The sequence below is a fragment of the Gallus gallus genome, chromosome 13, assembly GCF_016699485.2.
Source record: "Gallus gallus isolate bGalGal1 chromosome 13, bGalGal1.mat.broiler.GRCg7b, whole genome shotgun sequence".
Classification (NCBI taxonomy): domain Eukaryota; kingdom Metazoa; phylum Chordata; class Aves; order Galliformes; family Phasianidae; genus Gallus; species Gallus gallus.
In genome coordinates this window covers 1,067,019-1,094,000 of record NC_052544.1, presented here as the reverse complement: position 1 = coordinate 1,094,000, position 26,982 = coordinate 1,067,019, and the positions used below count along the sequence as shown (strand labels likewise).

The 26,982-nt window shown below is 41.4% G+C and overlaps 10 protein-coding genes across 10 annotated transcripts in view; all 10 read right to left on the bottom strand.

Moving 5' to 3' along the window:
- Window positions 1-2,429: 2,429 nt before the first annotated feature.
- The window catches only part of LOC121106708 (protocadherin alpha-3-like), a 151,605-nt gene continuing 127,052 nt past the window's right edge, over window positions 2,430-26,982 (bottom strand). The window contains exon 4 of the mRNA NM_001396475.1: window positions 2,430-4,752. Coding sequence (NP_001383404.1) covers window positions 4,444-4,752 — 309 coding nt within the window. The 3' untranslated portion in view covers window positions 2,430-4,443. The remainder of the gene's footprint in view (window positions 4,753-26,982) is intronic.
- The window catches only part of PCDHA6 (protocadherin alpha 13), a 98,273-nt gene continuing 73,720 nt past the window's right edge, over window positions 2,430-26,982 (bottom strand). Inside the window, exon 4 of the mRNA NM_001111136.3 lies at window positions 2,430-4,754. Within this exon, the coding sequence (NP_001104606.3) occupies window positions 4,444-4,754 (311 nt within the window). The 3' untranslated portion in view covers window positions 2,430-4,443. The remainder of the gene's footprint in view (window positions 4,755-26,982) is intronic.
- Window positions 2,430-26,982, bottom strand: part of PCDHAC2 (protocadherin alpha subfamily C, 2) — a 44,965-nt gene continuing 20,412 nt past the window's right edge. Inside the window, exon 4 of the mRNA NM_001111131.3 lies at window positions 2,430-4,754. Coding sequence (NP_001104601.2) covers window positions 4,444-4,754 — 311 coding nt within the window. The 3' untranslated portion in view covers window positions 2,430-4,443. The remainder of the gene's footprint in view (window positions 4,755-26,982) is intronic.
- The window catches only part of PCDHA2 (protocadherin alpha 2), a 132,274-nt gene continuing 109,735 nt past the window's right edge, over window positions 4,444-26,982 (bottom strand). Inside the window, exon 4 of the mRNA NM_001111132.1 lies at window positions 4,444-4,752. Coding sequence (NP_001104602.1) covers window positions 4,444-4,752 — 309 coding nt within the window. The remainder of the gene's footprint in view (window positions 4,753-26,982) is intronic.
- PCDHA1 (protocadherin alpha 1) overlaps window positions 4,444-26,982 on the bottom strand; it is a 132,274-nt gene continuing 109,735 nt past the window's right edge. The window contains 1 exon segment of the mRNA NM_001111126.2: window positions 4,444-4,752. Coding sequence (NP_001104596.2) covers window positions 4,444-4,752 — 309 coding nt within the window.
- Window positions 4,444-26,982, bottom strand: part of PCDHA4 (protocadherin alpha 4) — a 115,466-nt gene continuing 92,927 nt past the window's right edge. Inside the window, exon 4 of the mRNA NM_001111134.2 lies at window positions 4,444-4,752. Within this exon, the coding sequence (NP_001104604.2) occupies window positions 4,444-4,752 (309 nt within the window). The remainder of the gene's footprint in view (window positions 4,753-26,982) is intronic.
- PCDHA5 (protocadherin alpha 5) overlaps window positions 4,444-26,982 on the bottom strand; it is a 106,653-nt gene continuing 84,114 nt past the window's right edge. The window contains exon 4 of the mRNA NM_001111135.2: window positions 4,444-4,752. Coding sequence (NP_001104605.1) covers window positions 4,444-4,752 — 309 coding nt within the window. The remainder of the gene's footprint in view (window positions 4,753-26,982) is intronic.
- PCDHA3 (protocadherin alpha 3) overlaps window positions 4,444-26,982 on the bottom strand; it is a 96,259-nt gene continuing 73,720 nt past the window's right edge. Inside the window, 1 exon segment of the mRNA NM_001111133.1 lies at window positions 4,444-4,752. Coding sequence (NP_001104603.1) covers window positions 4,444-4,752 — 309 coding nt within the window.
- The window catches only part of PCDHA7 (protocadherin alpha 7), an 86,384-nt gene continuing 63,845 nt past the window's right edge, over window positions 4,444-26,982 (bottom strand). Inside the window, exon 4 of the mRNA NM_001111137.2 lies at window positions 4,444-4,752. Within this exon, the coding sequence (NP_001104607.1) occupies window positions 4,444-4,752 (309 nt within the window). The remainder of the gene's footprint in view (window positions 4,753-26,982) is intronic.
- Window positions 4,444-26,982, bottom strand: part of PCDHAC1 (protocadherin alpha subfamily C, 1) — a 71,393-nt gene continuing 48,854 nt past the window's right edge. The window contains exon 4 of the mRNA NM_001396474.1: window positions 4,444-4,752. Coding sequence (NP_001383403.1) covers window positions 4,444-4,752 — 309 coding nt within the window. The remainder of the gene's footprint in view (window positions 4,753-26,982) is intronic.

Here is a 26,982-nt window from a genome sequence, read left to right as displayed (position 1 = left end):
CTGTATGAGTTATGAGAGATATCTACTTTGATACTTCTCTGTCATCTTTTGATGTTAAAACCTCAATGTCAGAGTGATTGCATTAAATACTGCTGGGATATGAAAGGAAACCGAAGGTGCAGGGTAAAGTCATCTCCTTCCAGTGTGGCAGAAGCAATGATGTGCTACTGCATGCAGAAGGACTCCTTCCATTATTTCTGTAAGCCAGACAAAAGCATCTGAACAAGACAGAAGTAGGTATGTAATGTCACCCTAATACATCATTGTGAAAAATCAGATTCAAACAGAGATTTTCTAAGTAGCATTTCTACTGAGAGTCGATGTGGCAACATCCTGTAAAGCAACATAAGCAGGTCTCGGATTTTTATATTTATTATATATATGTGTGTACATATCTGTGTGTTTGTATACACACGTATATCTGCAAGTGCAGGACAGTGTTGTGGACTCACTAGAGAGGAATGGATGTGATAGAGAAAAAACTCTAGAGCAGAGAACACAACAACCTCATACTAAAAGCTAATGGAAGAAATAATTCATGTTAGTAATATTGATTTTCTAATATGTGCTTAAGCAGCACAAGGTCATTATCACAGCATGCATTTTTGTTACAGCTGTTCTTTATATTCTTAGCATGTTCAGTTGTGAGAGCATTAAGTCAGCCACTCAGGTTTGTTCAAGCACCATAAAGATCCTAATACGTACCTTATCAAGCCCTTCATACACCCAGTTTGTTACTGCATTGCATGTCCTTTCCAATTGTTTTATGCAGATTAACTTCTATGTGATGATATCAAAAGCTGTTAATTTCTCCTTCAGAGACTTTTGGAGGAGGAAATCAAAGGACTTCAGTGTAGCCAAAATTTCAGTCTAAGTCATAACCCTGTAAACTTACAAGAGCTTTTTGAGTGTGGGACTCATGGTACCATCTTGTAAAGTGCATCTGTGTCAAGGAATAGACAGTAATTCTCAAATTACTAGGCAGCAGCAAATGTGAGGAACCCATTCCTTCTTTAGGACTCAAATGAGGTTAATAGCTGAGTGTCTTCATGAATGCCTGTATTTTATGGAATCCATAAACTACAGCTAGGGGAGAATGGAATAAAGGAAGACAGGCTGTACACAGGTGTTGAACAAGCTTAGTGAGAACCTGCACTAAAATAACCAAGACCAACTGTGTAAAAGAAAGGCAGTGATTGACTTTAAATTTTAAGAATACAATTACAGTTTGAGAATGTGATTTTTAGAAAGAGAGAAAGCTCTAAATGAAGTGTTTGGTGGAAAGAAGCTGGAAGAATCCAGCTTCATTGTAACTAAATATGTTGCACATTGATTAGGGAGATAATAAGATGAGGTTTCCTGGAGGAGATGGTATTTATTGGAACCTTGAGGTCTCCAAGACCCAGAATGGGCATATCTAAGTTTTGACTATCCAACACGAATTATATAAATTGTGGACACTGCATCATGTACTAATAAGTACTGGTCTACAAAGGTAGCTTACCCACATTTCTCTAGGGGAGAAAATCAATTAACAACACAATGACTTTTTCCAAAAATGGAAGCAGTCCTTGAAGCAAATCAAGTGAATGAAGGGGAAGGAGAAATTAAAGATGACCCTAAAGGATGTCAAAGCTGACTGCAATTAATTCCAAAGTGGATTTTTAGGTATGAATTTTGGGAAATGTATTTTGAGTTCTATATCTTCTTTGCCTTAGTAAGATCACTGGAAAACTTTAATTGGAACCCCACTCTCTGATGTTCTATGACCCAAATCCTGAGTAGAAAGAAATGGCACAAGATTACATTTAAGAATCCCAGTGTAAAATGAGATGTCTTCTCAACAACAGGATGTAATTAAGAAGCAACATAACACAGCTTTAGTTGTTTTAAAAGCCCTGTGTTTTTGTCCACCAATCTAGTATTCATACGAACAAATTTCTCAATGACAATATGCTCACAGGCAATACACAGATTCTGAGAGGAGTAAATCAATCAAGTGGTAAAAAAAATCCCCAAATTGCAAGTTCTTTGCTAATGAGTTTTGGTTTCCTGACTTTATCATCAGTAGGAGGGGGTAAAACAAATCTTAATTTCTTGATTCTTGTTGGTCTTGGCCACCTCTGATCCTCTCGTGTGATATTCAAACAGTAACCCCTAACTCCCAGCTGAATGCATTACCCTGATTGTGACCTGCAAGCCGTAGTCTGTCTAGATGAGTAAGAACAGCACACTTGCAAGGCCAAAGAAAAGAACAATTCCCTCCCCAAACCTTAAGTTTGTTCCTCTAGGCTAGACTTTGAAATTGATGAATCAAGTGGCATTGCTTTTATTGCCAGTAAAACAAGACTGGTAGCAAAGGAAAACTGAATAGACCACATGAGGCTCTTGGTGGTTTGCACTTTGAGAGATTCATTCTTTTATTAGAGCTTTATCTTCTTTGATTATTTAAGACTTGCAGCAGGTTTCTCAAATGAATAGTAATTGACCTGTTCTGAACTGTCAGCACTTTGGAAACATCAACCATCCAGGACACATCTCAAGAAATCCTGTTGTACTCTTTGATCCTAGTTTAGAGGGACTGCAAGAAATTTGAGAGCTATGTAGTTTCTTACACAGTTCCAATTAATGCAACACTTGAGCTTTATTCTGCAAAGGTACAGTAACGTAGAAAACTCCTTGGAATTCCCTCATCAGCTCTATTCTTTTTAAAAATACATGTATTGGTTTTATATCAACATCTTCAATCACATTTAGCACTCCAATTATAGGTTTAGTAACTCACAGAGCTTTAGCTTCAATAAATCTCAGAATGCATGCATGGCTTGATTTAAGAAAGATATTTTACTTGTGTTTCATACACACAAAAAACAAAACAAAACAAAACAAACTGATAATCAACAGTGTCTTAAAAAATTAACACTACTCCACTTTTTCACAAGTGTACAAAAAAAGAAATAATGAATTTACATTCAACGGTAAAGCTTAAAGTCCACTCTAATAATAGTTGCATTGACATTCACATACACAAGCACAGAATAAATATTTCAGGATTCTTATAAGAGCATACAGCATACATACAGTACTTGAATTTTACATAATAAGTGTTAGTAGGGTCAGAAATTCATAATCTCATAGAAAAAGTAAAATTAAAGTCAGAAAAGGGTGTGTAGGAGGTAACACCAAGGTACTGCACAGAACTAGCAGGTTAGTAAATCCATTTGCGTGAGGAGTTCACTTCTGCTTCTTCATATTAGGACAGTTCATTTGCAAAGGTGTATTCAAAGTGCAGATTAATGCAAAAAAATTAAATTCTTGTATTCAATAATAACATGCAAGAGGCAGCCCCCAAGTGACCCGACAGAATAAAGCTGTTATTGGCAAGTGGCCGATATAATACAGATGTTTCAGGCAATTTTTCTAAAGCACTTTAGTAGCAGCAATTTTAATTTATAATGGCTCTAGATTGACTTCTGTTTGGGTTAAAGGGCACCATATTTCTATAACATTTACAGCTATATTTCTTTATAAATAAATATCTCAGATAACAAATAGCATAGTTAACATTTCTTTTTTCTCTCTTTTGCATAAGTGTTGTGGAAAAACTCTGACTTTTTCAGAGACAAAATGTGCAAAATAATCAAAGAGTGGCAACAGGGACACAGAGCATCACAGTCAGTCACATTCCTGGGATGTCAGCCCAGCTTTCCCTACAGCACTAGGGCCTTGCCGGGGTAATGCAGGGCTCCCAGGGACAAGTTCCCAATGGCTTGCTTGGTAAGGTATCTTAAAGAGCTGTAAATGTGAGGTTTTCTCTGTAGGAGTGTGTACAATACGTCATGTATAAGACTCAGTATTCCCACACAATGACTTCTCAAGGTTTGAAAAGTCTGGTCACCTTTCAGACATTTCTCCCCAGCCTGAACATCTCTGAACATGTATGTTCATTAGGTATTTCCTCTGTTGCATATTTACCAGCTCTTCTTGCATCTTATAACCTGATTTCTTATCACCTAGCTGACATCTGCACACAAAGATTTCCAATCAGATAAAGGGTGCACAATATTAAAAGTTTTAAACCTGTCCTGTAAGTGTCATCAAGACAGGAGCACAGGAACCACAGTGCAGAGAGTCCAACCTCTCACTGGCTGTACTGTGAAGATTCTCCTTTTCGGCGTAGGAGAAAGGAAACTTGTGTCTGCTTTTTAGAGTCTGAAAACAAGCCAGAGTGGAGAAAAAGAGTTAACACCAGACTTAATAAAGCTTTTTAAGACAAAACCTGTTAAGCAATTTAGACAGACACCATGAATTTCCTGCAGATTTTCTGAAATCTGTACATACAGGAAATTTGTTAACAGTAGGAAGAAATTGGGAGTTGCTACATAGGAGAAATCTGCCATTATTACAAAAACTGGCTAAGGGGGTTCTTTCAGTATAAACCCCTCACTGGTCACTGTTCTCAGTGGTGCTGTTGCCCTTTTCTTTTTTCTCCTGAGTCTTGTTTCCCTTCTTCTTTTTCTTCTTTTTCTTGGTCTCTTCCTTCTTGCCAAAGGTTATGAAGTCACTTTTGTCAATTTGGCTGTTTGGTGGCTCCTGCCGGATGGAGATGATTGCAGGAGATCCTGGGATAATGAATTTGTCTGGCAACTCACCAGGACCACCTTGTTTCGAATTGCTGGGTCCAAATTTAAAGGTCCAGCTGTTGCTGTTCACACCAGCTCCCACCGGGGGGGACACCTCTCCTGCCTCAGGTTCTGAAAAAGTCAAGAAATAGCGAGAAAAGCTTAAAACATCATGACATACAAGCATTCGGTAAGTATTTAGCCTCATATTTGAAGTCTGCGGCTTCAGCCTATGTCTGTGCTGAGTCTTGGTGGCATGGCTGCTCATCTGGGTGTTACTGACCAGACCATGCCCCAGCTGTTCTGTGCTAGATTGACCCCGCATACTGCTTCGCCCCATGTGCTCTGGATCCCCTGTTGTGCCAGAGTATTGTTCTCTGTATTCTTTATTTCTGAATTTGCAGTGCTCAGAATAAGAGATTGCTGTGAAACAGCTCACTGGGGTGTCCAATAGCATGAAACACAAGCATCAGTGCTGCATAGCACAGGGGTTTGTTTGAGAGTGCCAAATCTGTTGGGATAGTGTCAGAGGAGTGTCCAGGGCAGAGGGAGTCAAACTTATGCACATCACCGATTCTGAGTACCAGAGAAAAGCATCCCATCAGTTCTGTTCAGAATTCTCAATAGAGTGATTGAGTCGGTATGTACGTATTGCAGTATAATCAGCAGACAGGGCCCTGGAGCAAAAAAACATGGGTGTTTTTTGAATTGCCTGGACAGATGTGACACAGGACTCCTACAATCAGGATGTAGAACCTGACCTCAGAATTATTCACTGTGTTGCTCAAGCTGAGGCTCTACCCATCTGCTCTCTTCTACCAGGAAATGTGGTGACTCTTATAAGAGAGTTGGAAAGCTCCTCTAACCTATTAATTTGTACATAAAGGGGGAAATCAGAAAGAGCTAGTGCCAAATTTGTGGTGAGCTGTCAAAAAATGGCCTGGAAGTAAATAATACTGCAGTGAGTCCACAGATTGAGAAACTCCTCACTACTAAGTTCCTTTTTTCCTATTGTGATGTCACAACATAAAGGGAAAAAATCAGCTTGGTGACCATCTCTCATTTTCTTGAATCAACATTGCTGTATGGTAGATCACAACATTTTATACAGGCAAATATAAGTTCTGTCCCCAGATTTAGCCTCACACTATGGGGCAAGTTCTTCATTTTCCTTCCATGATTTTGCCATGATTGAGCCAGCAAGATGGAAACCTTCATGCACATTGGTCCAGCAAAGACAGTTTTCTAGTGTAATGAGATACTCTTACATGATAGAGAATCTTAAAATCTCGCTGTTTTGTGTCTTCTTACACTCTGAAAAGTATTTGTAGTTTACACAGTTCCCAATTTTGGGTAGGTACAACATACTCACTTTAGTGTATCACTTTAAGTACCTGAGAGATTCTGGTCAGGTGAAAGCTCAGTGCTTATGCATTGATCCTAAAGCCCTCAAATCTGATGAAAATGTTCTTACCTATACCCTAAAAGCATGGTATTAACCTGCCATGCTTGTAACACTCATAGCCACACACAAATTCTTGCAGTAACACATAAACAGTGCTAACCCTGTGGATCTCATGAAGTCTCTCCACTGCATCCTGCACTAGAGTTGCCCAGCTAAACAGGTCAAGAGCTCCAGTGGGGAAGAAGGGATGGTAATGGTGTTCACACAGTTTTCTGTGTTGTGAGGTAGAACATACGTTGTGTGCATACATAAGGCTTTCCTGATTCAAAAGATAAGGGACACATTTTGCTGCCTGACAGCTTCTCTCCTGCCTGGCAGCAAAACAAACACTTTTGGCAAGATGATTCCTCTTCACCTTTTCCATACTTACACAGTACGCCCATGTTACAGAGCCAAAAAAATCTGTACACATCAGCATTGTCTCTGACTTCACCTATGTAACAGTTTTATCACAGGGAATCTTTTTAAAAGAGTTTATATGGCTGCTTTTACAATGCAATGTTGGATCAAGATTTAGAAGAGCTTCTTCATTTTGCCCTCAGACTGTCTTTGATGATGAAGAAGCTTTAACTTTGAGTTTATGTTCTTTCCAGGAACTGCTGAAGTACTTTTAGTGACCTTAACTTAATCTCTTGAGTCTCAAATATCTTTTTTTTTTTTTTTCTTAAGATATTATTAATGCAGAAGTTCCTCTATTTCGTTTTGGTGAGCTGAAGCTGTTCTGTACATTTCCTATGACCTTAACTCTCAGCTTCAGATTTATTTTTAATGTTTGTTGTTGGTAATGGAAATGTCCTAAGAAGCCCTTTCATACTAAATACATTAATACAAACCAGCTTTCATTTCTGCTTAATGGAGTATTTTGCTCAGGTACATTTCATATTGTTTTTGTTTCTTTGAGGCAATAAATTACAAATGTGAATATTGAAATGTGAAATGTGTTCTGGCCTATTTCCAAATTATTAATCATTTGTCTCTTTTCAGCAATATAAAATGTGAACTTCCACACAGTACACAATAAATTAACCTCTGTTTGACAAATAAAGTCCTCCTTCCCAACAAGGCTGTGCAGCTTTCATTCCAAACAATGCTGGCCTAGACCCAATGCTATTTTCCTGTTCCTGGCAGAAACAAAACAAAATAAAACATAACAACAGCTGAAGGTGACCTCCAACCAGTTCTGAACCATTCTTGCTCTGGCTGGGGATGGCCCTGTAGCAGTGAACAGTCTAAAAATGGATTTGAGATGTGCGAGGTTACAACAGCACTCAGTGGACCTCACTGCCATCACCACACAGCCAAAACACGTTTCATTTTAACATGTGGCCATTCACTATTTTAACATTTGGCCATGGCATTTCAATGTGGCCATATTAGGCTGAAGATAGTGAACGAGGCAATGACTTTATATTACCCATTTTGGTAATAAAAAAACTTGCAAGAGCCCTTTAAGAAGAGAGGGTACCTTTGCAGTGCAGTACCTTTTTTCCCTTGAATGAAAGCTCTTCCCAGGCTAACAGGCTGCACGTACACGCCTGCATTACTGAAATCTGATTGAGAACAGGATACTGACCCTTTAATCTGGTTCTGCTCAGACAAATCCACTCACCAGATGAAGTCAGTAACATTTATCACAAATCCAACTGACATCATGCAACCAAAAACAACGAGCCCATCATTTCGACCTTGCAATCTCTGTTCACCTAAAGACTATGGTGTTCGCCTGCATTTATATGTGATTTTATTTTTCCCCCCAGACATTGAATGTTTGTTGTCCATACAAACTAAGCATATTAATTATATTCCTTAATTCTCACTAAGCCAAAGGAAACCAATTATCCTTGCAGCTGTGTGAGAGCTCACATGCAAAAAGACCAAGATGTCAGAACATAATGAGTTAACAGCCATCGTTTCATAGGAGAGGGGCTTCCACAGCCTCCTCGGGAAATTTCACTTCTGCTTGATTTACCAGGTAATGTGTTTGCATCTGGACTGGCAGGCTGGAAGGTCACAGTTCAGCCATCCTAAGAGCATTGTATGTTTAGCCATTTCAGATCAAGGATAAATGTCACGTACCACTGAGTTTCCAAAGCTCCCTCAAACATCTCTTCTGTTTCTTATCAGCAGGAATTTAACAACAAACATTTTCCACTTATGTGCTATTTTATGTTTAATGGGATTAGCTGCGCTTCTCTTGCATGCTTGCTGGGTCTTGTTAAATGCCTTCAAGTTGTTTATTAAACTTAGAGAAATATCTAAATAAAGCAAATCTCCCAGCTACATTTATACCACTTAATATGAAACACTAAACTTCTCTTCCAACAGCTATATAGGTGGCTGGGTGGTTTTCTTTTGGCACCGGGCATACATAGAAGTGTACATCCTGCCCATTTCCTGGTATAACTTTGGAGACTGTCCCCTCTCCTCATTGACTTCTCCTCCAGGAATATGGCAGCCCTCATACAGAAAGACCAAATCATTTTTAAAATGTGTGCACGCAGCAGAACTCGGAATCTAGGTTGCACCTGCAGCTCCTGATGCTTTCTCGCCCATGTGTCTGCATGCTGAAAGGGAAAATGAACTTTTCACCCCTTCCATTTCTTCATACTCTCAAAATACAACTGTCTCTGTGGACTTTAAATGGAACACACAACCACTGAGGCTTTGCAGTCGAGTAGTTCGTGTATTTAGTTGGGAAGAAAGGACTTCTAGGTTGTCTTTCAAAATACTTATTTTTCAGGACAGTAACTGTTACCTGAAATGCATTGGGCAGATATGGGTGCAAAAAAAAAAACTAGATCCTAAAATCACACAGCTGAAAGTTTGAACCATTTGCTATGGTGTCTAGCTACATTTCTCTCTTCCAGAGGCACTACAGGTCACACGCTGTAGCCCTCCACCTCTTAAGGGCTTTACAATCATACAAATCACAGTCAATATGCACTTGTTCATCAAGACCTAATGGCTCTGAAAGCACCTAGACAGAGCATCACGCAGATGACAGAGGCTCCATGGTCCCAAAATACTGGCCCATGCCCATACTACTGGGCACAAGGTTTGCAAAGGGTGGTACCTAAACTATAAGCATCTATTTTTTCATTATTATTTTCCATTTTTCCCCCTCTTTTAATATTTCTCTCAGATGTGATCACTGAGTGAGGTTTCTCCTTCCTAACTTCAGCCACCAAAATAGCAGATATCCAATCTATTTTTCACAATAGAGACAAGCATCCTAGGAAGACAATTCAACCCAACTTTAACAAGTATTTTAGATGAAATGGATTTTCCTTTCTCCTTTCTCCGCTACAGCTGTCTTACCTTTGCTCCCTTAACTACGGATAAACCCCAGTGAGCCAGTATAAACTAGACAGCTAACTTCTGGGTGGCCAACAAGAAATGAGATGGATTCCATGCTCAGAAGCCAAGCTAAGCAGCTGTATGGCTCGGGGGAAGTTGTACTAACAGCCATGTCAGAGTATTAAAAAAAAAAAAAGTTGAAATCTAATCTCTTTAACAAGGACAGCCACAAAAATACTGAGCAACTATTTGCAAAATGAGACCATTTTCTCAGCCCTAATTCCTCCGTGGGATTTTCACTTATGCAGACATCAGTATCTTCTGTAGAGAAATGCCTGAGAAAGTGCAGCCATGTTGTGATGGTGGCCCCATTTCCACCCTTGAAAGAGTCTTTTCATTATGACAACAGTAACACAGGTACAATTTAGGTGACACTGTGATGCAAAATTCCAAAGTACAGATCTGTCACTGAAATGTATGGTGCTGTCCTTCCAAATGCAGTATTTGCAAATTCACTCAATTGAAGGGTTGCTGTTCATCAACCTGTAAAACCAGATGAGCTGATACATAAATGGAACAGAGTTGAAATACTGAATGATAGATACAAACAGCCTGAAATTGAGACATACTCTAAATGTAGGGGCAGGTGCCAGCTTACAGGACATGGAATCTCTCAGCCCACCCATCAAAAACCCATCAAGCCTGGACAGAGGCTGTAGTTTCTATGTCACTGACATTTTCCTCTCCTTTTTGGTGCACGTATTTTCTTTCTGTCCCTGCATAGCCCCACAGCTCCAATCTGCTGTTTACTAGGAACAGGTGGTGTTCACTTCCCATAACGTGAGCTGCCTGTATATCCTGAGCATCATGTACATCGGCACTACCTCCTCTGCCTCCACTGCTTTCTTTAAGAACCTTTGTCAGAAGGAGAATCCATGCTAGAACAGATGTGCCCTGCTTGGGGGGAGGAGAGGAGAGCATTTCTATGCAGCTCTGTCTCTGCAGAGACATTTCTGACTGTGTGACATCCTCAGCTAAGACAGCAGCTTGCTTTCTGTTCACTGCTTTGTCCTTGTCTTTAAAATTTTGGTGACTCACAGACCCAGGATATACTTTAGATAAAAGCTTTCAGCCAAATCATCAATCGTTATCAAATTAAAAAGAAATCTTTTCAAATTTTTCTTTTCCTAACCACCAGAACACACCGACTAAAGCCACTGTGAGTCAAGGGATCGTCCATCATTAATCAGACCCTTCTGTCCCCAGGTCAAAGTGGCAACCAACATTAATTAAATGAATTTATTTAAAATTGAGATCAGGCAATAAGCAGGAAGCAAATTGCAGAGAAAGCTAGTCATTAACCTGATTTCTCCCTTCCCTGCCTCCTCTGCGGAGGCTGTACCGACTGCAGCTTCTGCCTCTGGCAGGCTTAATGAATATTCACTGCTCTAAAGAGCCTGACATCCCACACTGATTCTGGAACAGCACATCAAATGCAAACACTGTGCACTGAAAAAACCCTCCTCGTGTCATTTGGAGGATCTCCACAGACATTCTGTCTTCACTGATCATCCCTAAGCCTTTTTGGGATTAAAATGCCCATTTAATCTTGTATTTTTTTGGAGGAGAAAAAATAACAGCAACAACAAAAAATGCCATCAATGCAGAGCAAGCACACATTCATGATAAAATGATATATAGCGAACTGAAAAGTAGAGATACGACTCATCCAGAACAAAGGTGAACCATTTTAACTACCAGTTTGACAGATAGTCCCAGACATCTCTAAGGACCGTGCCAGTTTGGAATCCCAAAGGAAAAGCAAATGATTCTCGCTCTCTGCCCCTCCATCTGTTTGACCTGTCCTGCACTAATGACTCACACAGGAGGAATGAACAAAAGGAGATCTTTTTCCCACTGAGGAGCCTGTAGCTTTAATCCATTGCTTGGATTTCAAGGCAGTAATGTGAAACGGGGTAATTATAGCACATATGCTGTGGGAGATCTGTAGCCCCGTGCTGCTCCTACATCCAGCTGCATGGGGTGGGCATGGGGTCACTCCCAGCTCCATCTCAGGTTACTATCCATGCTGACACTTAATTTAAATAAAGGTTATCCATCTCATTATAAGAAAGCAACCTTACATCACCGTGCATTAGAGCAATTGCCTCTGATACCAAATAACTCTGCCTGCATATTTCAGGATGAGTGCAAGCAAACACTGATTTGCTTATTGCCACAGCACAACATACAGAGCAGCCCCAAGCTCCACTTGGTTCTCTTATCAGTAAAAGAGGCTCTTCCTCGCATGAAAACATCACCCTTTTGTGGTAATATCCTTCTAATGCTGTACAAATGTCTGTGAAACATGCAGGGGATTTTAGGAGAAGATGACACCTGCAATCTACAAGTAGATGAATTTTTGTTTTTGCATTTCACTGTTTTTATAGGCCATAGTTCTCATTTTTCATACAGTCATACAGTGGTTTGGGTTGGAAGGGACCTTATAGATTATCCAGTTCCAAATCCCCTCCTCAGGTCAGGCTGCCCAGGCCCATCCATGGCCTTAGGCACTTCCAGGGATGGAACACCCACAGCACTCTGGACAGCAGTGCCAGGACCTCATAGCAAAAAATTTCTTCCAATTGCCTACCCTAGCTCCCTCAGCCCTTCTTCACAGTAGAGGTGCTCTGCAGAAGGAAATACAGTGTTCATTAAAAGACCTTCCCCCTCCATCCTACATTATAAAACAATGGAGAGCCAGAAAATTGCATAGGTGGAGTTCGGTAAAGGATGACTGTGCCTCCACTGCAGAAGACATCATCTTGAGTGAACACAAATGAAAAGACGGTGAGGCTCAAGGGTGAAGTTCCAGATGGTCTACAGAAATGTGGGACACCCCACAAGATCCCGTCTATATGGATTCAAAGCCTTTCTTTGCTGTTAGGCAAAATGTGATGCCCTACAGCCTCCTTAAACGGCCTGCACTGAGCTACTGGAGCAGCAAACCATTCCTCAGGCCTCTGCTGAGGGCTAGTTTTAGGACTGCTGGGCAACAGATGGAAAAAAAAGATAAAAATTGGACTTTGAGACAAATGTTTACAAACTGGGATGTCTTGTCCTGTGGCTCAAATCTCATGCTGCATGCGACCAGGATGGAGGTAGCATCTTCCAGCTAATCAGTGCTGTAGAGGCATACTGGCTCTGTTATTTAGAGACATTAAATACTGCAAAGACAGCAAAAGTCATTTAGGAAAAGAAAGCTCCGAACAGCAGGAAAAGATCTGTGCACTGGCTACTCTGCATTACGGGAAGCCAGAATGGTTACTGCTTTCTGTCAAATTTAAATCAATTCACTCTTGCACACAAGCACTTCAATGTGCAAGACAACAGGCTCACAGAGCAGCATAAATCCTGCTGTGAAGGTGAAGGTGAAAAAGCATTTGCTGGCTGGTGCTGCAGGACATAACAGCATTCTGCAGACAACCCCCCCTTTCCCTGTGCCTGCTAAACGAGCTCTTGAACTGTGGCCAACAGCACAGATGCACTGTCTATGTGGTCACCTCCTGCCACTGGAGGCCACTCTGCTTCTATGGGGTGATGACAGCATCAGCAGCATGGATCCATAGCCACATTCTGCCTTTGCCCTGCCTCACAGGCTGCCTGTGACCAACTCCCCAAAGAAGGAAAATTTCAAGTCAAGGGATTCCAGATTAGCTGAAAGTAGGATTAGATATTCTCCTAGCACTGGATCTTGTGGAGACAGGACTAGTATGTTTTTATTCATGTCTGCCTTAGGGAGCAAACACTTCTCACTGAATTCAGTCCCCTTCAACAGAACCACAGAATCATAGAATCGTTAAGGTTGGAAAGACCACTAGCATCACCTAGTCCAATCATCAACCCAACACCACAATACCACTAAACCATGTCCCCAAGTGCAACTCTGTACCACCAGCAGGGTGACTCTACCACCTCCCTGGGCAGCCCATTCCAAATCCTCACCATATATACCAGTCTTCACAGCTGTGAAAACCATAGACAGACTGACTTCAGCTGTTTATGTCACCATTGGTGCAAGAGGAGAACAGAAGCCAGCAAGGCTGCCAAATCCCAGTGCTGATAGGGAAAAGAGAATCCCCACTTTTTAACTGAGCACAATTTACAGAAAGGCAGTTACTATGGAAACCTGCAGCATCAGCTTTAGCCTTTTGAAGCAGAACCTAATTTTAACCAAGTAATTGGATGATTGAAGCAGTAGTGAGAGGGAAAAGGGACATGTTTATTTCAGTGCTTTTAGAGGCATCTATTTTAAACACGAATGAATGTGTGAGATTCACCACTTGTAAAGAGTCGCATAGTAATGAGTCACGGACGCCTAAGATATGGTCATAGAAAATAATTTTTTTCTCAGCACCTGCGTTCAGCCTATAGGCCTCAACCATTCCTCTTGGATTTGGTCCCCATCCCAGCAGTTCAAACCACTGTAATACCAGGGACGAAGTGCTGGAGTGGGAAGCTTTCTGCTTGGAACTGCCTTTCAGAAACCATACAAAGCTTCAGAGCATGGGCAGTGCAGTGCCTTGTCCCTCGGAGGCTAGAGGTGGCTTGGCACTCTGCACTCCCTGCAGCTCTCATCATAAATAAAAAGATAATTGTACTAGTATCTTATGGATTAAAATTGAAACTGACCACTTCACTATCTGGACCATAAAGGGAAGAAAGGGTAGTATTGCTATTTGTTTTATCCTCAAGCGATTTCATCATTCCAAAAACAAACTATACCACACAAGTGCATAAAATCAATTTAGACCTAAGAAAACCTTTAGCTGACCTACTCCTACTGAGTATCACTGAGTGTCTGCAAACTTTATCCTCCCTGAAAGCCAATTAATGAAGCAATCAGCAACCTGCTCTAGCAGAAGTGTGCTATTATCATAGCTTCCATCCTGCCCATGAAGCTGAAGATGCTGCAGGCCTCAAAGCAAACTCAGGCAGCTGCAGCATTCCTTCCCTGTCCCCAGTATGCATCTCACATTAATAGCTTTCTAACATCCCTGTTAGGATCACATCCCATTATTATTCTTTTTTCCTGATGTGGGATGAATGGAGCTAATATTATTTCACATCAGCTACAAAGGAGCCTTAATTAAATGTGATGGGTAACTGCTAATACAATATGATAAGCCTCCCGGATATGCACGCTATATAATTTCTCTATTTTTCAGAACCCTTTAAACATTCTCCATGGAGAAGATGGAGGTGACCTTGTGCAGACTCCACACATTCATTCTCCTTCTGCTCGGCTCTTACAAGGAGAAGCAAGGCTCAAAGTTTGAGGACATTTTCTTGGGCTGTAAGAAACTGCAGACATTATGATCATTTATGGACTTTTGTGCCTTTAAGCCTTTAGAGGAGATTCTTTTGGTACTAATGAAATGAACCAAACTGACCACCTGGGAGCTGGATCTGCCACAGCATGGCTTTAAGCCTTCTACCTGTTTGCACTGGCCTGCAGCTGAAGGTGTCCTCTCTTCACTGAGAAGACAGTAAACTGCTTGAACCACGTGATGAACATTTTTACATCAATAGATACATACTGCTGAATTTTGCAGATCAGCATGTAATCCTGCTCTAGCTGTCTGTTGACAGCCAACTTAAATTCATTTACAAAGCTCCTGATTCATCCAATGCTTTATTCTATTTGGTCTCCACTGAAATCACAGACTGCCAGGTAATGTGCTGTAAAGGCCATATAATGCAGGAACAAAACAAATTTAATGAAGATTACTTGAGGGGGAAATCATGCACAATAGCAGAACATTAAGATACGGTTATCAAAGTAAAACTGAGATCAAAGTTGGCAGTTGCTAAACTGGAAAGCACAGTCATTTTAAGGAAAGTTGCTGATCCCTTCTGTCACTGTCTCTAGCACTACACTTGCTCACATATTCATCAGATGGTAAATAACATGTCTTGGAGGCCTCCCACACTGTAAATAATTATTACGTATATGTCAAAGTAAAATAAGAACATACATGTATGTAATGAATAGAGCCATCACTTAATGCTTGATTCATGCAACCTTTTCAGAATAGAGCCCTCACAATCCCAGTTAGCAAACGGCCCACTTCATACTTTACTTTAATTGTTCTGATTTTAATTGTATATCCCCACTTGTGCTTTAAGCCAAGAATTGTTCCCTCAATGGAACAACTGGAGATATGGATCAAGCTTCTGCTCCTACAGAAAAGCCAATAGAAACGTAGTACGTGAAAACAAGGATGAATAAGCTCTATTTTTATCTCTTCATGTTGTACTAATGAATTGCTCATTTGCTAATGAACTCTTGAGAAAACAGTGTTAGCAATTGTTATCAGAAAGGTTTTTTGTTTAACATGCCTGGCATTTCACTTGTCTGAAGGAAATATTAAAAAAAATGGAAGAACTAGCTTGAAATGAACCTGAGAATGAAATCTGGAAAATGAATAATTACAAATTAAGTGTAATGGTCGTGTAGTGGATGACTGAGACCAAAGTGAGGAAAATGAACGTGATTTCTACATTATTGCTTAATGAAGGCTGGCTTCAAAAAAGCCTTGTGCTGATTACATTTCAGAAAATTCAGATTTCCTAGAGCTGGGATTCTTTTAAAACTGACAGCAGGGAGGAAACTGAACACAGACTGTATCTAGATTGACAGCACAGTGACTCTGATTCCAGGAAATGTGTGACATGTCCATGTAACTAGGACAGGCTATCAGAGAACAGAGACATTTAAAAGCTCTTAATAGCTATGGAGGATAAGAGGTGGCATTACTGAATCCCTCCCATGAAAAGGAATTTTAAATTAACATCTAGTAGAATCTACATGTAGAAACTTTTAAAAATGCTCTTAACCTTTAAACTTTTCCTACTGCAATTGTGTGTATGTACAGCAGATTGGAGCTGTGAGAGGCACTTCACTGCCGGAAAGAAAAGTAGTGATGGCAGTACATCCTTTGATGAATTCCCTGCATAAGTTCTGGTTTGCTGCTAACCACAGTAGTCCTTGCACTAAGGTAAACATATCTAATGCAAATAGAATGTTTCATTCAGGAACTTGAGTCCAAATCAGACCCCCATACCTCAGCAACACTTCTAGGACTGACGAAAGGTGGAAAAGTAAGGTGAGACCAGATTATTTCCAATTCCAGAAAAAAACATCTGTAATCAGGGCCTTCTGCACCAGTCTTTGAATTTCCTAAAATGGGCCAAGACCACTCCTACCCCAAAGAACATCTCATTCCAGGTTCAGTTTTTTCCAGCATCCACCCTCAGTCCTACCACTTCTAGGTCAGGTCATGCAGGAACATGGGCTCATTTTATTATAAGCTGTGTATCTGGTACAGTAGTTTAATGAATAACGTGTTCCAGTCCATTTCAATCCACATAGACCACTCAAGGCAATGGGGTCCTGATGCATGATGCAGCTCACACATCAGATTGCATGGTGACAAATGCATGTTCCTCCTATGCCACAGAAAGCTGTTCTCCCACTCAGGGATTCCAGATGCCAAGCAAACCAGCTCACCAATCAGATCTCCACATCAGCTGACTGCGTTTGTTGTGCGAGCTGGCAGCAGCAGCAATTCTTCATGGCAAAGGTGTGAGAGCAGCATGTGTCAGCAGGGGAGCACAAAGCCAAAAGAGCTTCGTGCTCAGATGGAAACTTTGCAGTTATATAAAATGGGTTTTTTTGTCAGTTCTGTCAATATATTCCCTCACTGGAAAGGTTAAAATAAATAACTAAATAAAGGACAGCAGCAAAAGCTGCTCATTAATTGTAGTATGCTTTGTCTCACTAAGTACTAGGTGTAAATGTCTGCAAACCCTGCATTTCTTCATATTCTCCCTGAATATCTGCTAATAATCCACTGCTCTCCTTCTCACTGAAGCTAAATGAAATGTATTCCCTTTACACCACATTTCAAGAAGAAATGGCTTGGAGTGGCCAACAGAAGCATAGTTCATGACAACAAGCAGGAAAAGGCTCTATTTATATCTCTTCCTGCTGACACACAGAATAGCAAACACTTCATTCAAGCATACATGCAGCTGCTCAGCAGCTGGAATTTCTGCAGTGGTTTACAGATCAGGGGAAGTGCAGTCAGAGCACATATATCATGCACCAAGGAGAGAGGACAGCAAAAGGATGCTTAAAAATGCTGGGTTCTAACTAAACCATCTTACTCATCAGAGAGGCACACCATTCAGAATTGATATGAATTTATATGCAGTAATGTGTGTGCATAATACTAATGCTTAATAGTCCTTCCTGTAAAAGCCATATAATCATGCATGCAGATCTTAGGCAAGCAGCTATTGACAATTTTTGCATCAGCAATTATCCAATTTGTACCTCTAGTGAAACAATTCAGTGAACAGGCAGAAAGATTTGTCTCTCTGTGTGGATGAACAAATTTGCCAGTTGCTAACAGCTGATACATCAGCCTTCAGGAAGGCACAATACAGAGAGGACAAATATTGAGGCTGAGGAGCAAACACCGCCATGACCCTGTCTGAAACTGGGTGGTATGTACTGAGTTAACTGATCCAAGGCCACAATGGGACCCAAATGCACCTATTTGGACAAATGTGTCTGCACCCTGCACCAAATCTGCAGAATTTTCTTGAGGTAATTAACACTATTTCCCCTCACTATAGGTAATACACACCTCCCCAAGACTCTTTCCACTGCTCCCTCCTGAGAAGCTGAGAAGCAGCTTTGTTGCAGCGTCTGTTTGCAGCAGATTAACTGAATCACCCATTTCCTTCCAGCTCATTCTCAGCAACGTGCAGGTTTTCTGCTCTGGGCTCAGCACTGGGGTTGTATTACTAAAGTAAAGCTCTGAGCAGGTGCCACCGCTGTCATCTGCATACACAGAATAGAGTCAAGGTTGTCTCCTAGAGACTGCTGGAACCATAATTCAATAATTTTAAGATCATAAACTGTAACCTAAGCTTCCTCACGTAGCTTCTGCTGCCCATATGCAGTGGGTCCATGTCAGACCCATTCATTCTCCCCATTCTCTGAATGTTTCTCAGTTTACATAAACATCAGCAGTTCTGCAATTGTATGAGAATCTCACAGGGAAAAAGTTTCAAGAGGAACTTGTTCTTTGCTTCCAAAAAATTCATGATTTCTAAAACAATTCTTATTAGAGACTTAAGCTTTGAGTGTTTGAGATGGACAGCACAGGACTGACCCACTGCAATTTCATTGTCTGTTTATCTATCCTACTCTCTCCTATATCATGCATTCATTAACAGGTGCTCTCCCATACCCAGGCATCTGTGACAAACAGAATGTGCCAGGCATGCGTGACTGCTGCAGAGAAATCAACTGCTTTCATAAATTTAATTCTTGTCAATGAAGAGCTCACGTTTCAGAATCACAGAGCTGAGTAATCAATAATCACGGTCTGCAAGACAGAAAAATACCTTCCGATGGCTTCCTTCAAATCTGTGTGCTGCTTTCTGGATCCTTTTTTTGGCATTCCGGTATTATGCTCTTTCCCTAAAGGCTGCGTGGAGCAATACTGTTATCCTGCATAACCGTATCTGGCACTTGACCTGAATATGTTTCTCCCGATTAGGCAGTGACATTCTCATCTGGAAGCTCTGTTTGTACTCCAAACTGTTATCTCAGCATAAAGGTGTACCCGAGTTATACTGAAATCCCAGCTGAGCAGGTGCTAAGATGTCCTGTCTGCATCTCAAAAACATCAGTAATTAGTACAATTCGGGAGCTTTCACCTCCAGACTCCACTGCCACTCATACCATCCAGCCGATGTGACGTGAAATAATGGGCTCCTGTCAAGCCGTGGGTGGACAAACCCGCCCACTGCAAAGAACAGTGACATTTTTCTCCTAACTGACAACTTTGGCAGAGAAATAAGAGAGTGATTAACACATGAATAGGAAGCAGCCAGGGGCTGGCTAGACGTGATTCTTCCAGGTCAGAGATGAAGTACAAGTGAGTATGCACAGGAGGGAGAGATTTCCACCCACTGCCTCTCACCTGCAGTAAACAGGAGACCTCACTAATGCCAGGTGCAACAACGTGTCCCTTCTCAAAAATACTGCATTTATCTCAGCAAGCAAACGCTCCCTTATTTTGCACAACGTTCTTGTGTTATGCACTTTTACATTTGAATTGCACAACATGAAGAAAGGCCATTCAAAACACAAAGAAACCCTCACTAATCTCAGTTTCCTTGTGAAAACAGAAGTACTTGGTACAGAGCCCCCAAAGTCACTAACTGTGTCTGGCAGAGCAGACAGCAAGATCTGTGCTACAGGAATACATCTTCACCAGATTCAGGAGTAATAATCCTAGCATCTGAGCTGATTATTAACTATTAACAGGAGGGGAGGGGAGGGGAAGAGCTGACTGGCCGCTCACTCAAGCAGTACAGAACCTGACTTCTCACAGAAAGTAAAGCAGGATGGAGGAAAGAAAAATGTATTACATGTATGTGGATTACAGAAGAAATTTTGTGGTCATGTAGATGGAGAACTCAAAAGAACTGAAGGACTAACACACAGGCATCTTCTCTATACTGAGCAATGATCAGAAAACCTATAGCTAAAAGGGTTAATGGTACAGGAAGGAGAGGGGTTGCAGGCAGTAACTGTTGGTTCTTCTCACTTTTTTAATAATCTGGTCATCACAGTCTGCATGAATGTGTCTAGCATTTGATTTGTTCCTTCCTTCTGTCTTTGTTTTGCGTTGTTTTGGGAGTGGAAGTGGTTGGCTGGGTTTTGGGGTTGGTGGTTTTGGTTTTTTTTTCCCTTGGAGTAGCCCCACAGCTGAACTGGAAAGCCAAACTTGCTGACTGCTGCAATGCTAATCTACACCTGAGGTTGTGCCGAAGCAAACAGGGAGCACAAATGGGAACCATGCATGTATGCCTAAATACAGGGCAGATGTAACCCACCTGTATCTCATCTCTAATTTCAGAGATCACTGCCTCCAGTGTTGGAGTTCAGTGTTCCTCTTGCAGCTATCTATTCAATGTTCTCATTCATATCCTTCAAAAAAAAAAATAACATATTTTAGAAGAATTAATTCAGCCAGAGCATCACTATACTTTTCAAACACCTTATGAAAAGCTTCATTTTGAGATGTTCTGTTCTTCATGTTCAGACAAATGAAAGCCCTTATCTTCCTTTTTCTCTTTGTTATCTTTTATGATCTACTCCACAACAAAATCAGCTCATTTCTCCTTCCTGCCTGTTTATCAGCAAGCACAGCAGCCCTTTGTTTCAAGCATCCAGTTCCCCTTAGCTGAACCAAGGCGGGTGTGCTGTGCCCCTACCCCTCTGTGTGCCAACATTTGTCCTCAGCTGCAGCTCATTGAGTTGAATCCAACCTACACAATCCTTTCAGGAAGAACAAGTCCCCAGTCCAGCTAGATTCACAGTCGGAGAAATGATGCTGATTTGGGGACAGGACTAGAAGGTATGGCATGAATCATCATAGAACAGCTTAGGTTAAAAGGACCATAAAGATCATATGGTTTCAACCCCCCCTGCTATGTGCAGGGCTGCCAACCACCAGACCAGCCTGCCCAGAGCCACATCCAGTCAGGCCTTGAATGCCTCCAGGGATGGGGCCTCCACAACCTCCTTGGGCAACCTTTTCCAGTCCATCACCACCCTCTCAGTGAAAAACTTCCTCCTAACATCTAACCTAAATCTCCTGTCTCAGTTTAAAACCATTCCCCCTTGTCCTATCACTATCCACCCTCATAAACAGCCATACCCCCTCCTGTTTATATGCTCCCTTCAAGTACTGGAAGGCCACAATAAGGTTCCCCAAGAGCCTTCCCTTCTCTAAGCTAAACAAGCCCAGTTCCCTCAACCTTTCTTCACAGGAGAGGTGCTCCAGCCCTCTGATCATCTTAGTCGTCTTCCTCTGGACTTGTCCCAAGAGCTCTGTGTCTTTCTTGCACTGGGGGCTCCAGGCCTGGACACAGTACTCCAACAAGTAGAAATTAATGAAAAGAAAAGAAAAAGCAGAACTCAAAATTCCAGACATCAATTAGTATAAGCTGCTGCAGGACAACACAAAATCCATCCATCTGGTCTATGTGAATCAAATGCAGGTGAATTTTTAGTGGCTACAAGTCCCTCTGCTTCCCTACCAGCTGCCTTCATACATCATGGGATGCAAACTGGGTAATAATGGGAAACCACTCCTTTGTCTCAAACATGAAAACTGACTCTAATAAGAATCACCTGCAGTAAGCCTGCATCACAGGTAGGGTCACAGACATGGGAGCAGATCAACTCCCCTGTGTTCCCTCCAAACTGTTCTTCATGCATTTTCTCTCTTCCTTCCCCTGTGCTACACCAATGACAAGCATAACAGGAATAGCAGCAAAAATCCATTGTGCTCAAGATAACCCTGTGCTTCACAAAGCTGGAGTTATATTTTTGTCTCCTAGCAACTCCACAGGCCAACTTGGCAGTGATTTTGTACCAAGCACTTGCTAACATGAAGTTGTTGTTGCTCTTCTCAAATAAACACTTTATATTCTCTAACTGCCTCCTTCTCTCCTCTGTATTGCACATGTGGAACATGCTCAAAGGCCTCTCTGGAAAATTTGTGAATCTGTGCTCCATTTCACCCTAACCTGCACTTGATGATTATCCCTCCACATGAAGGAACTATGGTGAATTCTTAAGCTAAAGCATAATTCAAATTCATTGGTAGGAATGAATAAATGGAAAGGAAAATCTGTATCTCAGAGTGGATTAATCACCAAAGATTTTCAGCCAGAGCTGATCTCACATTACAGCTATGAAGGATTCAGGTGTAGTTTCTACAGCCTGTTACAAAAACTTACCTTCACAGAATGGCACATAATTACCAGGCAAGAAAAAGGTTAATTGTGGACCTTAATAAGGGTTTAAAATTAGATGTGTTATATAATTTGCAGGCTCAGAAAAAATGCATCAAGGAAGATATAGTTGTAGCACTGATATTCATGGACAGATCGGTATTTCACACTGAAAACAGTTACAAGATTAGCAGAACTGCTACAAGGTTGCCAACCCACTGTAGCCTCAGACAAGATCAGATGCTTGATGTGGATTTAGTCCACGTGACCCACTAGCTTCCCTGCTAGGGCTGCCAATTAGCTTCAGCTGTGATGGGGTTTCTTTGATGGGGTGAATTGCCAGCAAGAAACTGGATTAGTGGCATCAAATGATTTTGTCTGTCAGACCAGAGGTGAGTGCTTCTCTTTCCAACTTGTGCTTCTCCCAGATAGATCAAGCTGCAGTTTGAAAGTCTGTACACTGTGACAGGCAGACGGATTTACAGGAGCAACTGAAACAAATAAACTGAGATGAATGTTATTCATTTATTGTAATTCTTTCATTCCCTGCTCCATGGGAGATGCTCTGCTACCTATGTAGCATGCATTTGCAGCAAGATAACAATCTGCAAGAGCAGGTAATTTTTGCCACGAAGAGATGATGTTGCACACGATAATTAGAGAGAAGCAAATCCCTTGGAAACCTACTGAGTATCAAAGTGCTAACACGTTCCTCCTCTGCCCACACTTCTACCAGTGGCCTCTGCACACCACAGCTGCAGGCTGTTTCTGGGTTGGCTTATCCTCTATATGAGACTGAATACATTTGACTTTAGGCATTTGAAAAGGACACTACTAACAGTAATAATCTGTGTGTTTATACTGTGTGAGATGACAGTGGGAGAGTTAGAAATGGGGCAGTGAAAACTGAAGATGAAATACTCTGTTTTTCTCAATTAAAATTAAACACCACCATAGTTACACATCCTTATCTACCAATAACGTGAGGGCATCCTGCTTCTGGGAGCACACAGGATCATGATGAAAGTAATGCACCATGGGACAGTGAAAACTGAGGGCAGAAGGGAGGAGAAAACAATTTCCAACTGCGGATGCTGAGATGAGGTTGATATGTAACATTCCATAGCAATGAAAAATCCAGTTTGGATGTTGAGTCTTAAATTTTGTGTTGTAAGGTCTCCCATCATGTTAAAAATCTGAATGGGAAAAACCTGCTGAAATAAGTTGAAGACCAGAGCTTGCAAGCTAGAAATAACTAGGTATTTCTTGCTTAACATTTGAACAACCTAGCAAATCAGGCACCAAGCCAGGGAGGATAAGAAGGTATAACCTGAGATCAGCTCTTCTCACTACGTGGAGGAAGGCAGAAGGAATGGGGGCATCTATCTTGCCCTTAATTGTCTAAGTGAGACTAAGGAGATTAACTGTACAATTAGGTTTTTAATCAGTGCCACTCCCAGCCCAAGCAGCAGTCTGTCTTGTGTGTGCTTACACGCCTGAAATGAAACCTTTACACTGAAACTGAACTCCCTTTGCAGGCCCTCAAATCCCATCCCGCTCTATGCAACAAGAATGAACATGCACCCTAAGAGAACCTGTGAATCCATCAGCACAGGATTTGCTTGCTGGTCAGCACATCTTGCCTTATCAACAGCTCCTTTTCTCAAGCAAGTCATGGAAGCAGACACAAGACAACTAGGCTACTAACAGCAAATGAAGCACTTGTTCTGTTCCTAGTGACAAACTCGGTCCAAATATAAGCAATCTAATTTATCACATTCAGACCACCACCAGTGAACCCCATTCTAGCTCCAGCCTCTTTGATGGAGCTGCTGTGCAGCATGGCTTTGGTGGCCTCTTGGCATCTAAGCCTGGCAATGCACCAGGTCCCACAGATCCCCCTTCTCCCCTGAACCTGTCCCATCTATCGGGGCATGTGGAATATGTATATGTAACACAAGTATACATATGCAAGTGTTACTTGCACTTGCATTGTACTATACACAAGTAATGTACATGAGCTGAAGGTCTTCAGCTCAGTGTATATGCAGTTAGGGCAGAGATATCCCCTCACACATCTGACATGTGTGTATGTACAAACAACACAGTGTTGTGAGTTTACTCTCAAATTTTGGATAATACAAGACCATAAAGTTGGTGAGATTTTTTTTGTTGTTCTCTTCCTAATCAACTCACTTATTCTGCTAGCTGCATGTGCACGCTAAGAGAGAATGCTTTTAGGGATGGGTGATGGTAATTATACAAGACAAGAGCAGAGAAGCAGCACACAGACTCATTTCCACAGCCAGAGCCTTGATTTTATAAGAATTAAATCCTCATAATGAAGGGGGTGCCTCTGCATGCTGCTGTTGCTGTTCTACATCTCTCATTACACCCTCTGAGTGCACACAAGTAATGACTGTATGAGTTTAGCTCTCAGAGTAAATTCAACATTTCTAGGCCAACATTCTGTAAACAGTCAGAGTGTGTGCTGGGAAAATATGCAGAATTACAATACTGCTTGTTCTGTATTTGTACAGCCCAAGCAAGGATATGGCAAAGAGATCAGGGAGGTGCAAAAAAGAAAAATACAATAACCAAGGGGAAAGTGAAGCAGCCTCTGTATGTCTCCTTACAAGCAGGGCTGGTGAGCTGCTGGAGGTCTGACATTGCAGCCAAAGGGCCTGCAAGCACAGCACAGAAAGGCTGAGGCAGCAACCACAGGGTGTTCGGGGAGACCTGACCTGTGCGGCCAAGAGGAGCAGAGAGGACAGCCCTGATGCAGGCAGTCATTATTCTCTGCTCCCTTGGCTGTATGGAGCGTTTGGGGCAGGCTGAATGCCAATCCTCACCTTTGCAACAAAGCACTCTGATAAGAGTAACTTTAACTCTTCTGCACCTTGGCTCTTTTAAAACAGGATAATAATCATTTTCTCTCCCAGGTTTTCCCAGGCTTTGTTATGCTCACGGAAGTTCCTTAAGGCAAGACTTGTCTTTTGCTGTTTCCATGGGCTTTGTGCAGTGCCATCTGACCTGAGAGGCACTGCCACACTACAATATTAATACCAGGCGCTGAAGCAGTGCCTGGTTTTATCTCTTAGGATGTGCAGGTTACAAAAATAAACACATGAAAAATGCATTTGTGACCTCTGTGCACAGCAAAGTGCTGCACACAGGCGGACATCCATTAGGGGAAGAAGTAATATCACAGAGTGGGCTGCGCTCTCTCACTCTCTAGTTTTCTTCTCCCACTTGCAATAGAAATACATTCCAGATCAAAATTTCTTCCTACTGCTTAGAGCGTTGCTTATTTTATCTACTTACTTTCTAACAGATAGTAAATTGCATACACATGCAAGGGGATAACACAATGGACATTCCTCTGAGATCATGAGTATTACAGGTTGGTTTAACATTTATTTTAATATATTTCCCTTTAAAGAAAAAGACTAAAAAGAAAGAAATTAAGACCACTGTGATAAACATACATCAGTGGGGGTGATGGAAGGGGAAGAGGGGGGCACAACAGGGACAAAACAAAGCAGCTGTAAGCCTATAAGCTCATATGAAAAAAAAATTTGATTACCAACAATTCCCTCAAGTACTGACCAGATAAACACTAGTTTAGTTTATAAGTTCTGACAAGAGCACAAACCAAGGTAGTGCAGCTGCAAGAGAGTGATTTTTCTTTTCACTTATTGAAACCTCTGGGAAAATAATAATGATGGAAATGAAAATCTTGTCTTCTGCGTAGCTACAGAATGTTACCAGTAGGCATTCAAGAGAAAAATCATTTATATTGTTACCAGGATCAGAGAGAAGCATATGCCTGAAGCAATGGATACACAGACAACTGAAGAATCTACTCAGGTTTGAAAATCAGACATAATCTTAATTACAAAAGAATTTCCAACCAGATGTATAGGAATAAATCTAGCAAATCTATTTTTTAGTTGGAATTGTTGTTTCCCCTCTTTGATTAGTGCCAACACCATTTGGGTATGAGTAACTTCTAGATAGTACATTAATCAAGATGAGAAAGACGCCAAACTGGCTGGAGGTGTTTCTGTTTGATTTAAAGGAGTTAAACAAATGGCCATTACAGACAAAAGAAAATTAACTATGATCAAACATTACAAAAGATGATCCTTTGTTCTGAAATCAAAAAGTGGAATTAGTAACAACTAGCAAATGAGAAATGTTCAAGTGCAACTGGGATGTCCATTCTGAAGAAACAAATGAATAACGTAGGAAAGGATAAATTGGGTAGACAAGGAGTTAGCCATTAAACTTCCTCCTAGCACTTGGAAGAAAAATTATGACCAGCTGGACTCTATTTGGCAATGCTAGTGGAGCCAAGCCCTTTACCATTAGCAGAGTGAGCGTGTACTGAATGCCAGTTCTGAATCTGCTTGGTTGTGTGCCTGATGCCTCTTGGAGACACCAGTTGGATTGTTTGCACTGTGTGATGGTTCCCAGAAGTTCTAGACATGCTGTATATACTATAACTTTCATGCTGATACTTCTGCCCATGAAAACCACAGACTTTGAACCGAGCCCTGTATCTCCACCCTGTGAATCTAGGGACTTTCCTTCTCACTGGCCCTGAAGCCCTCAACACCAGCTCCCTGCTTTCTGGTATTCAACATCCCAAGCCTAAAAGCAGCTCCCAGGCTGGCTGCCTTCTTACAGACACTGTGACATGTG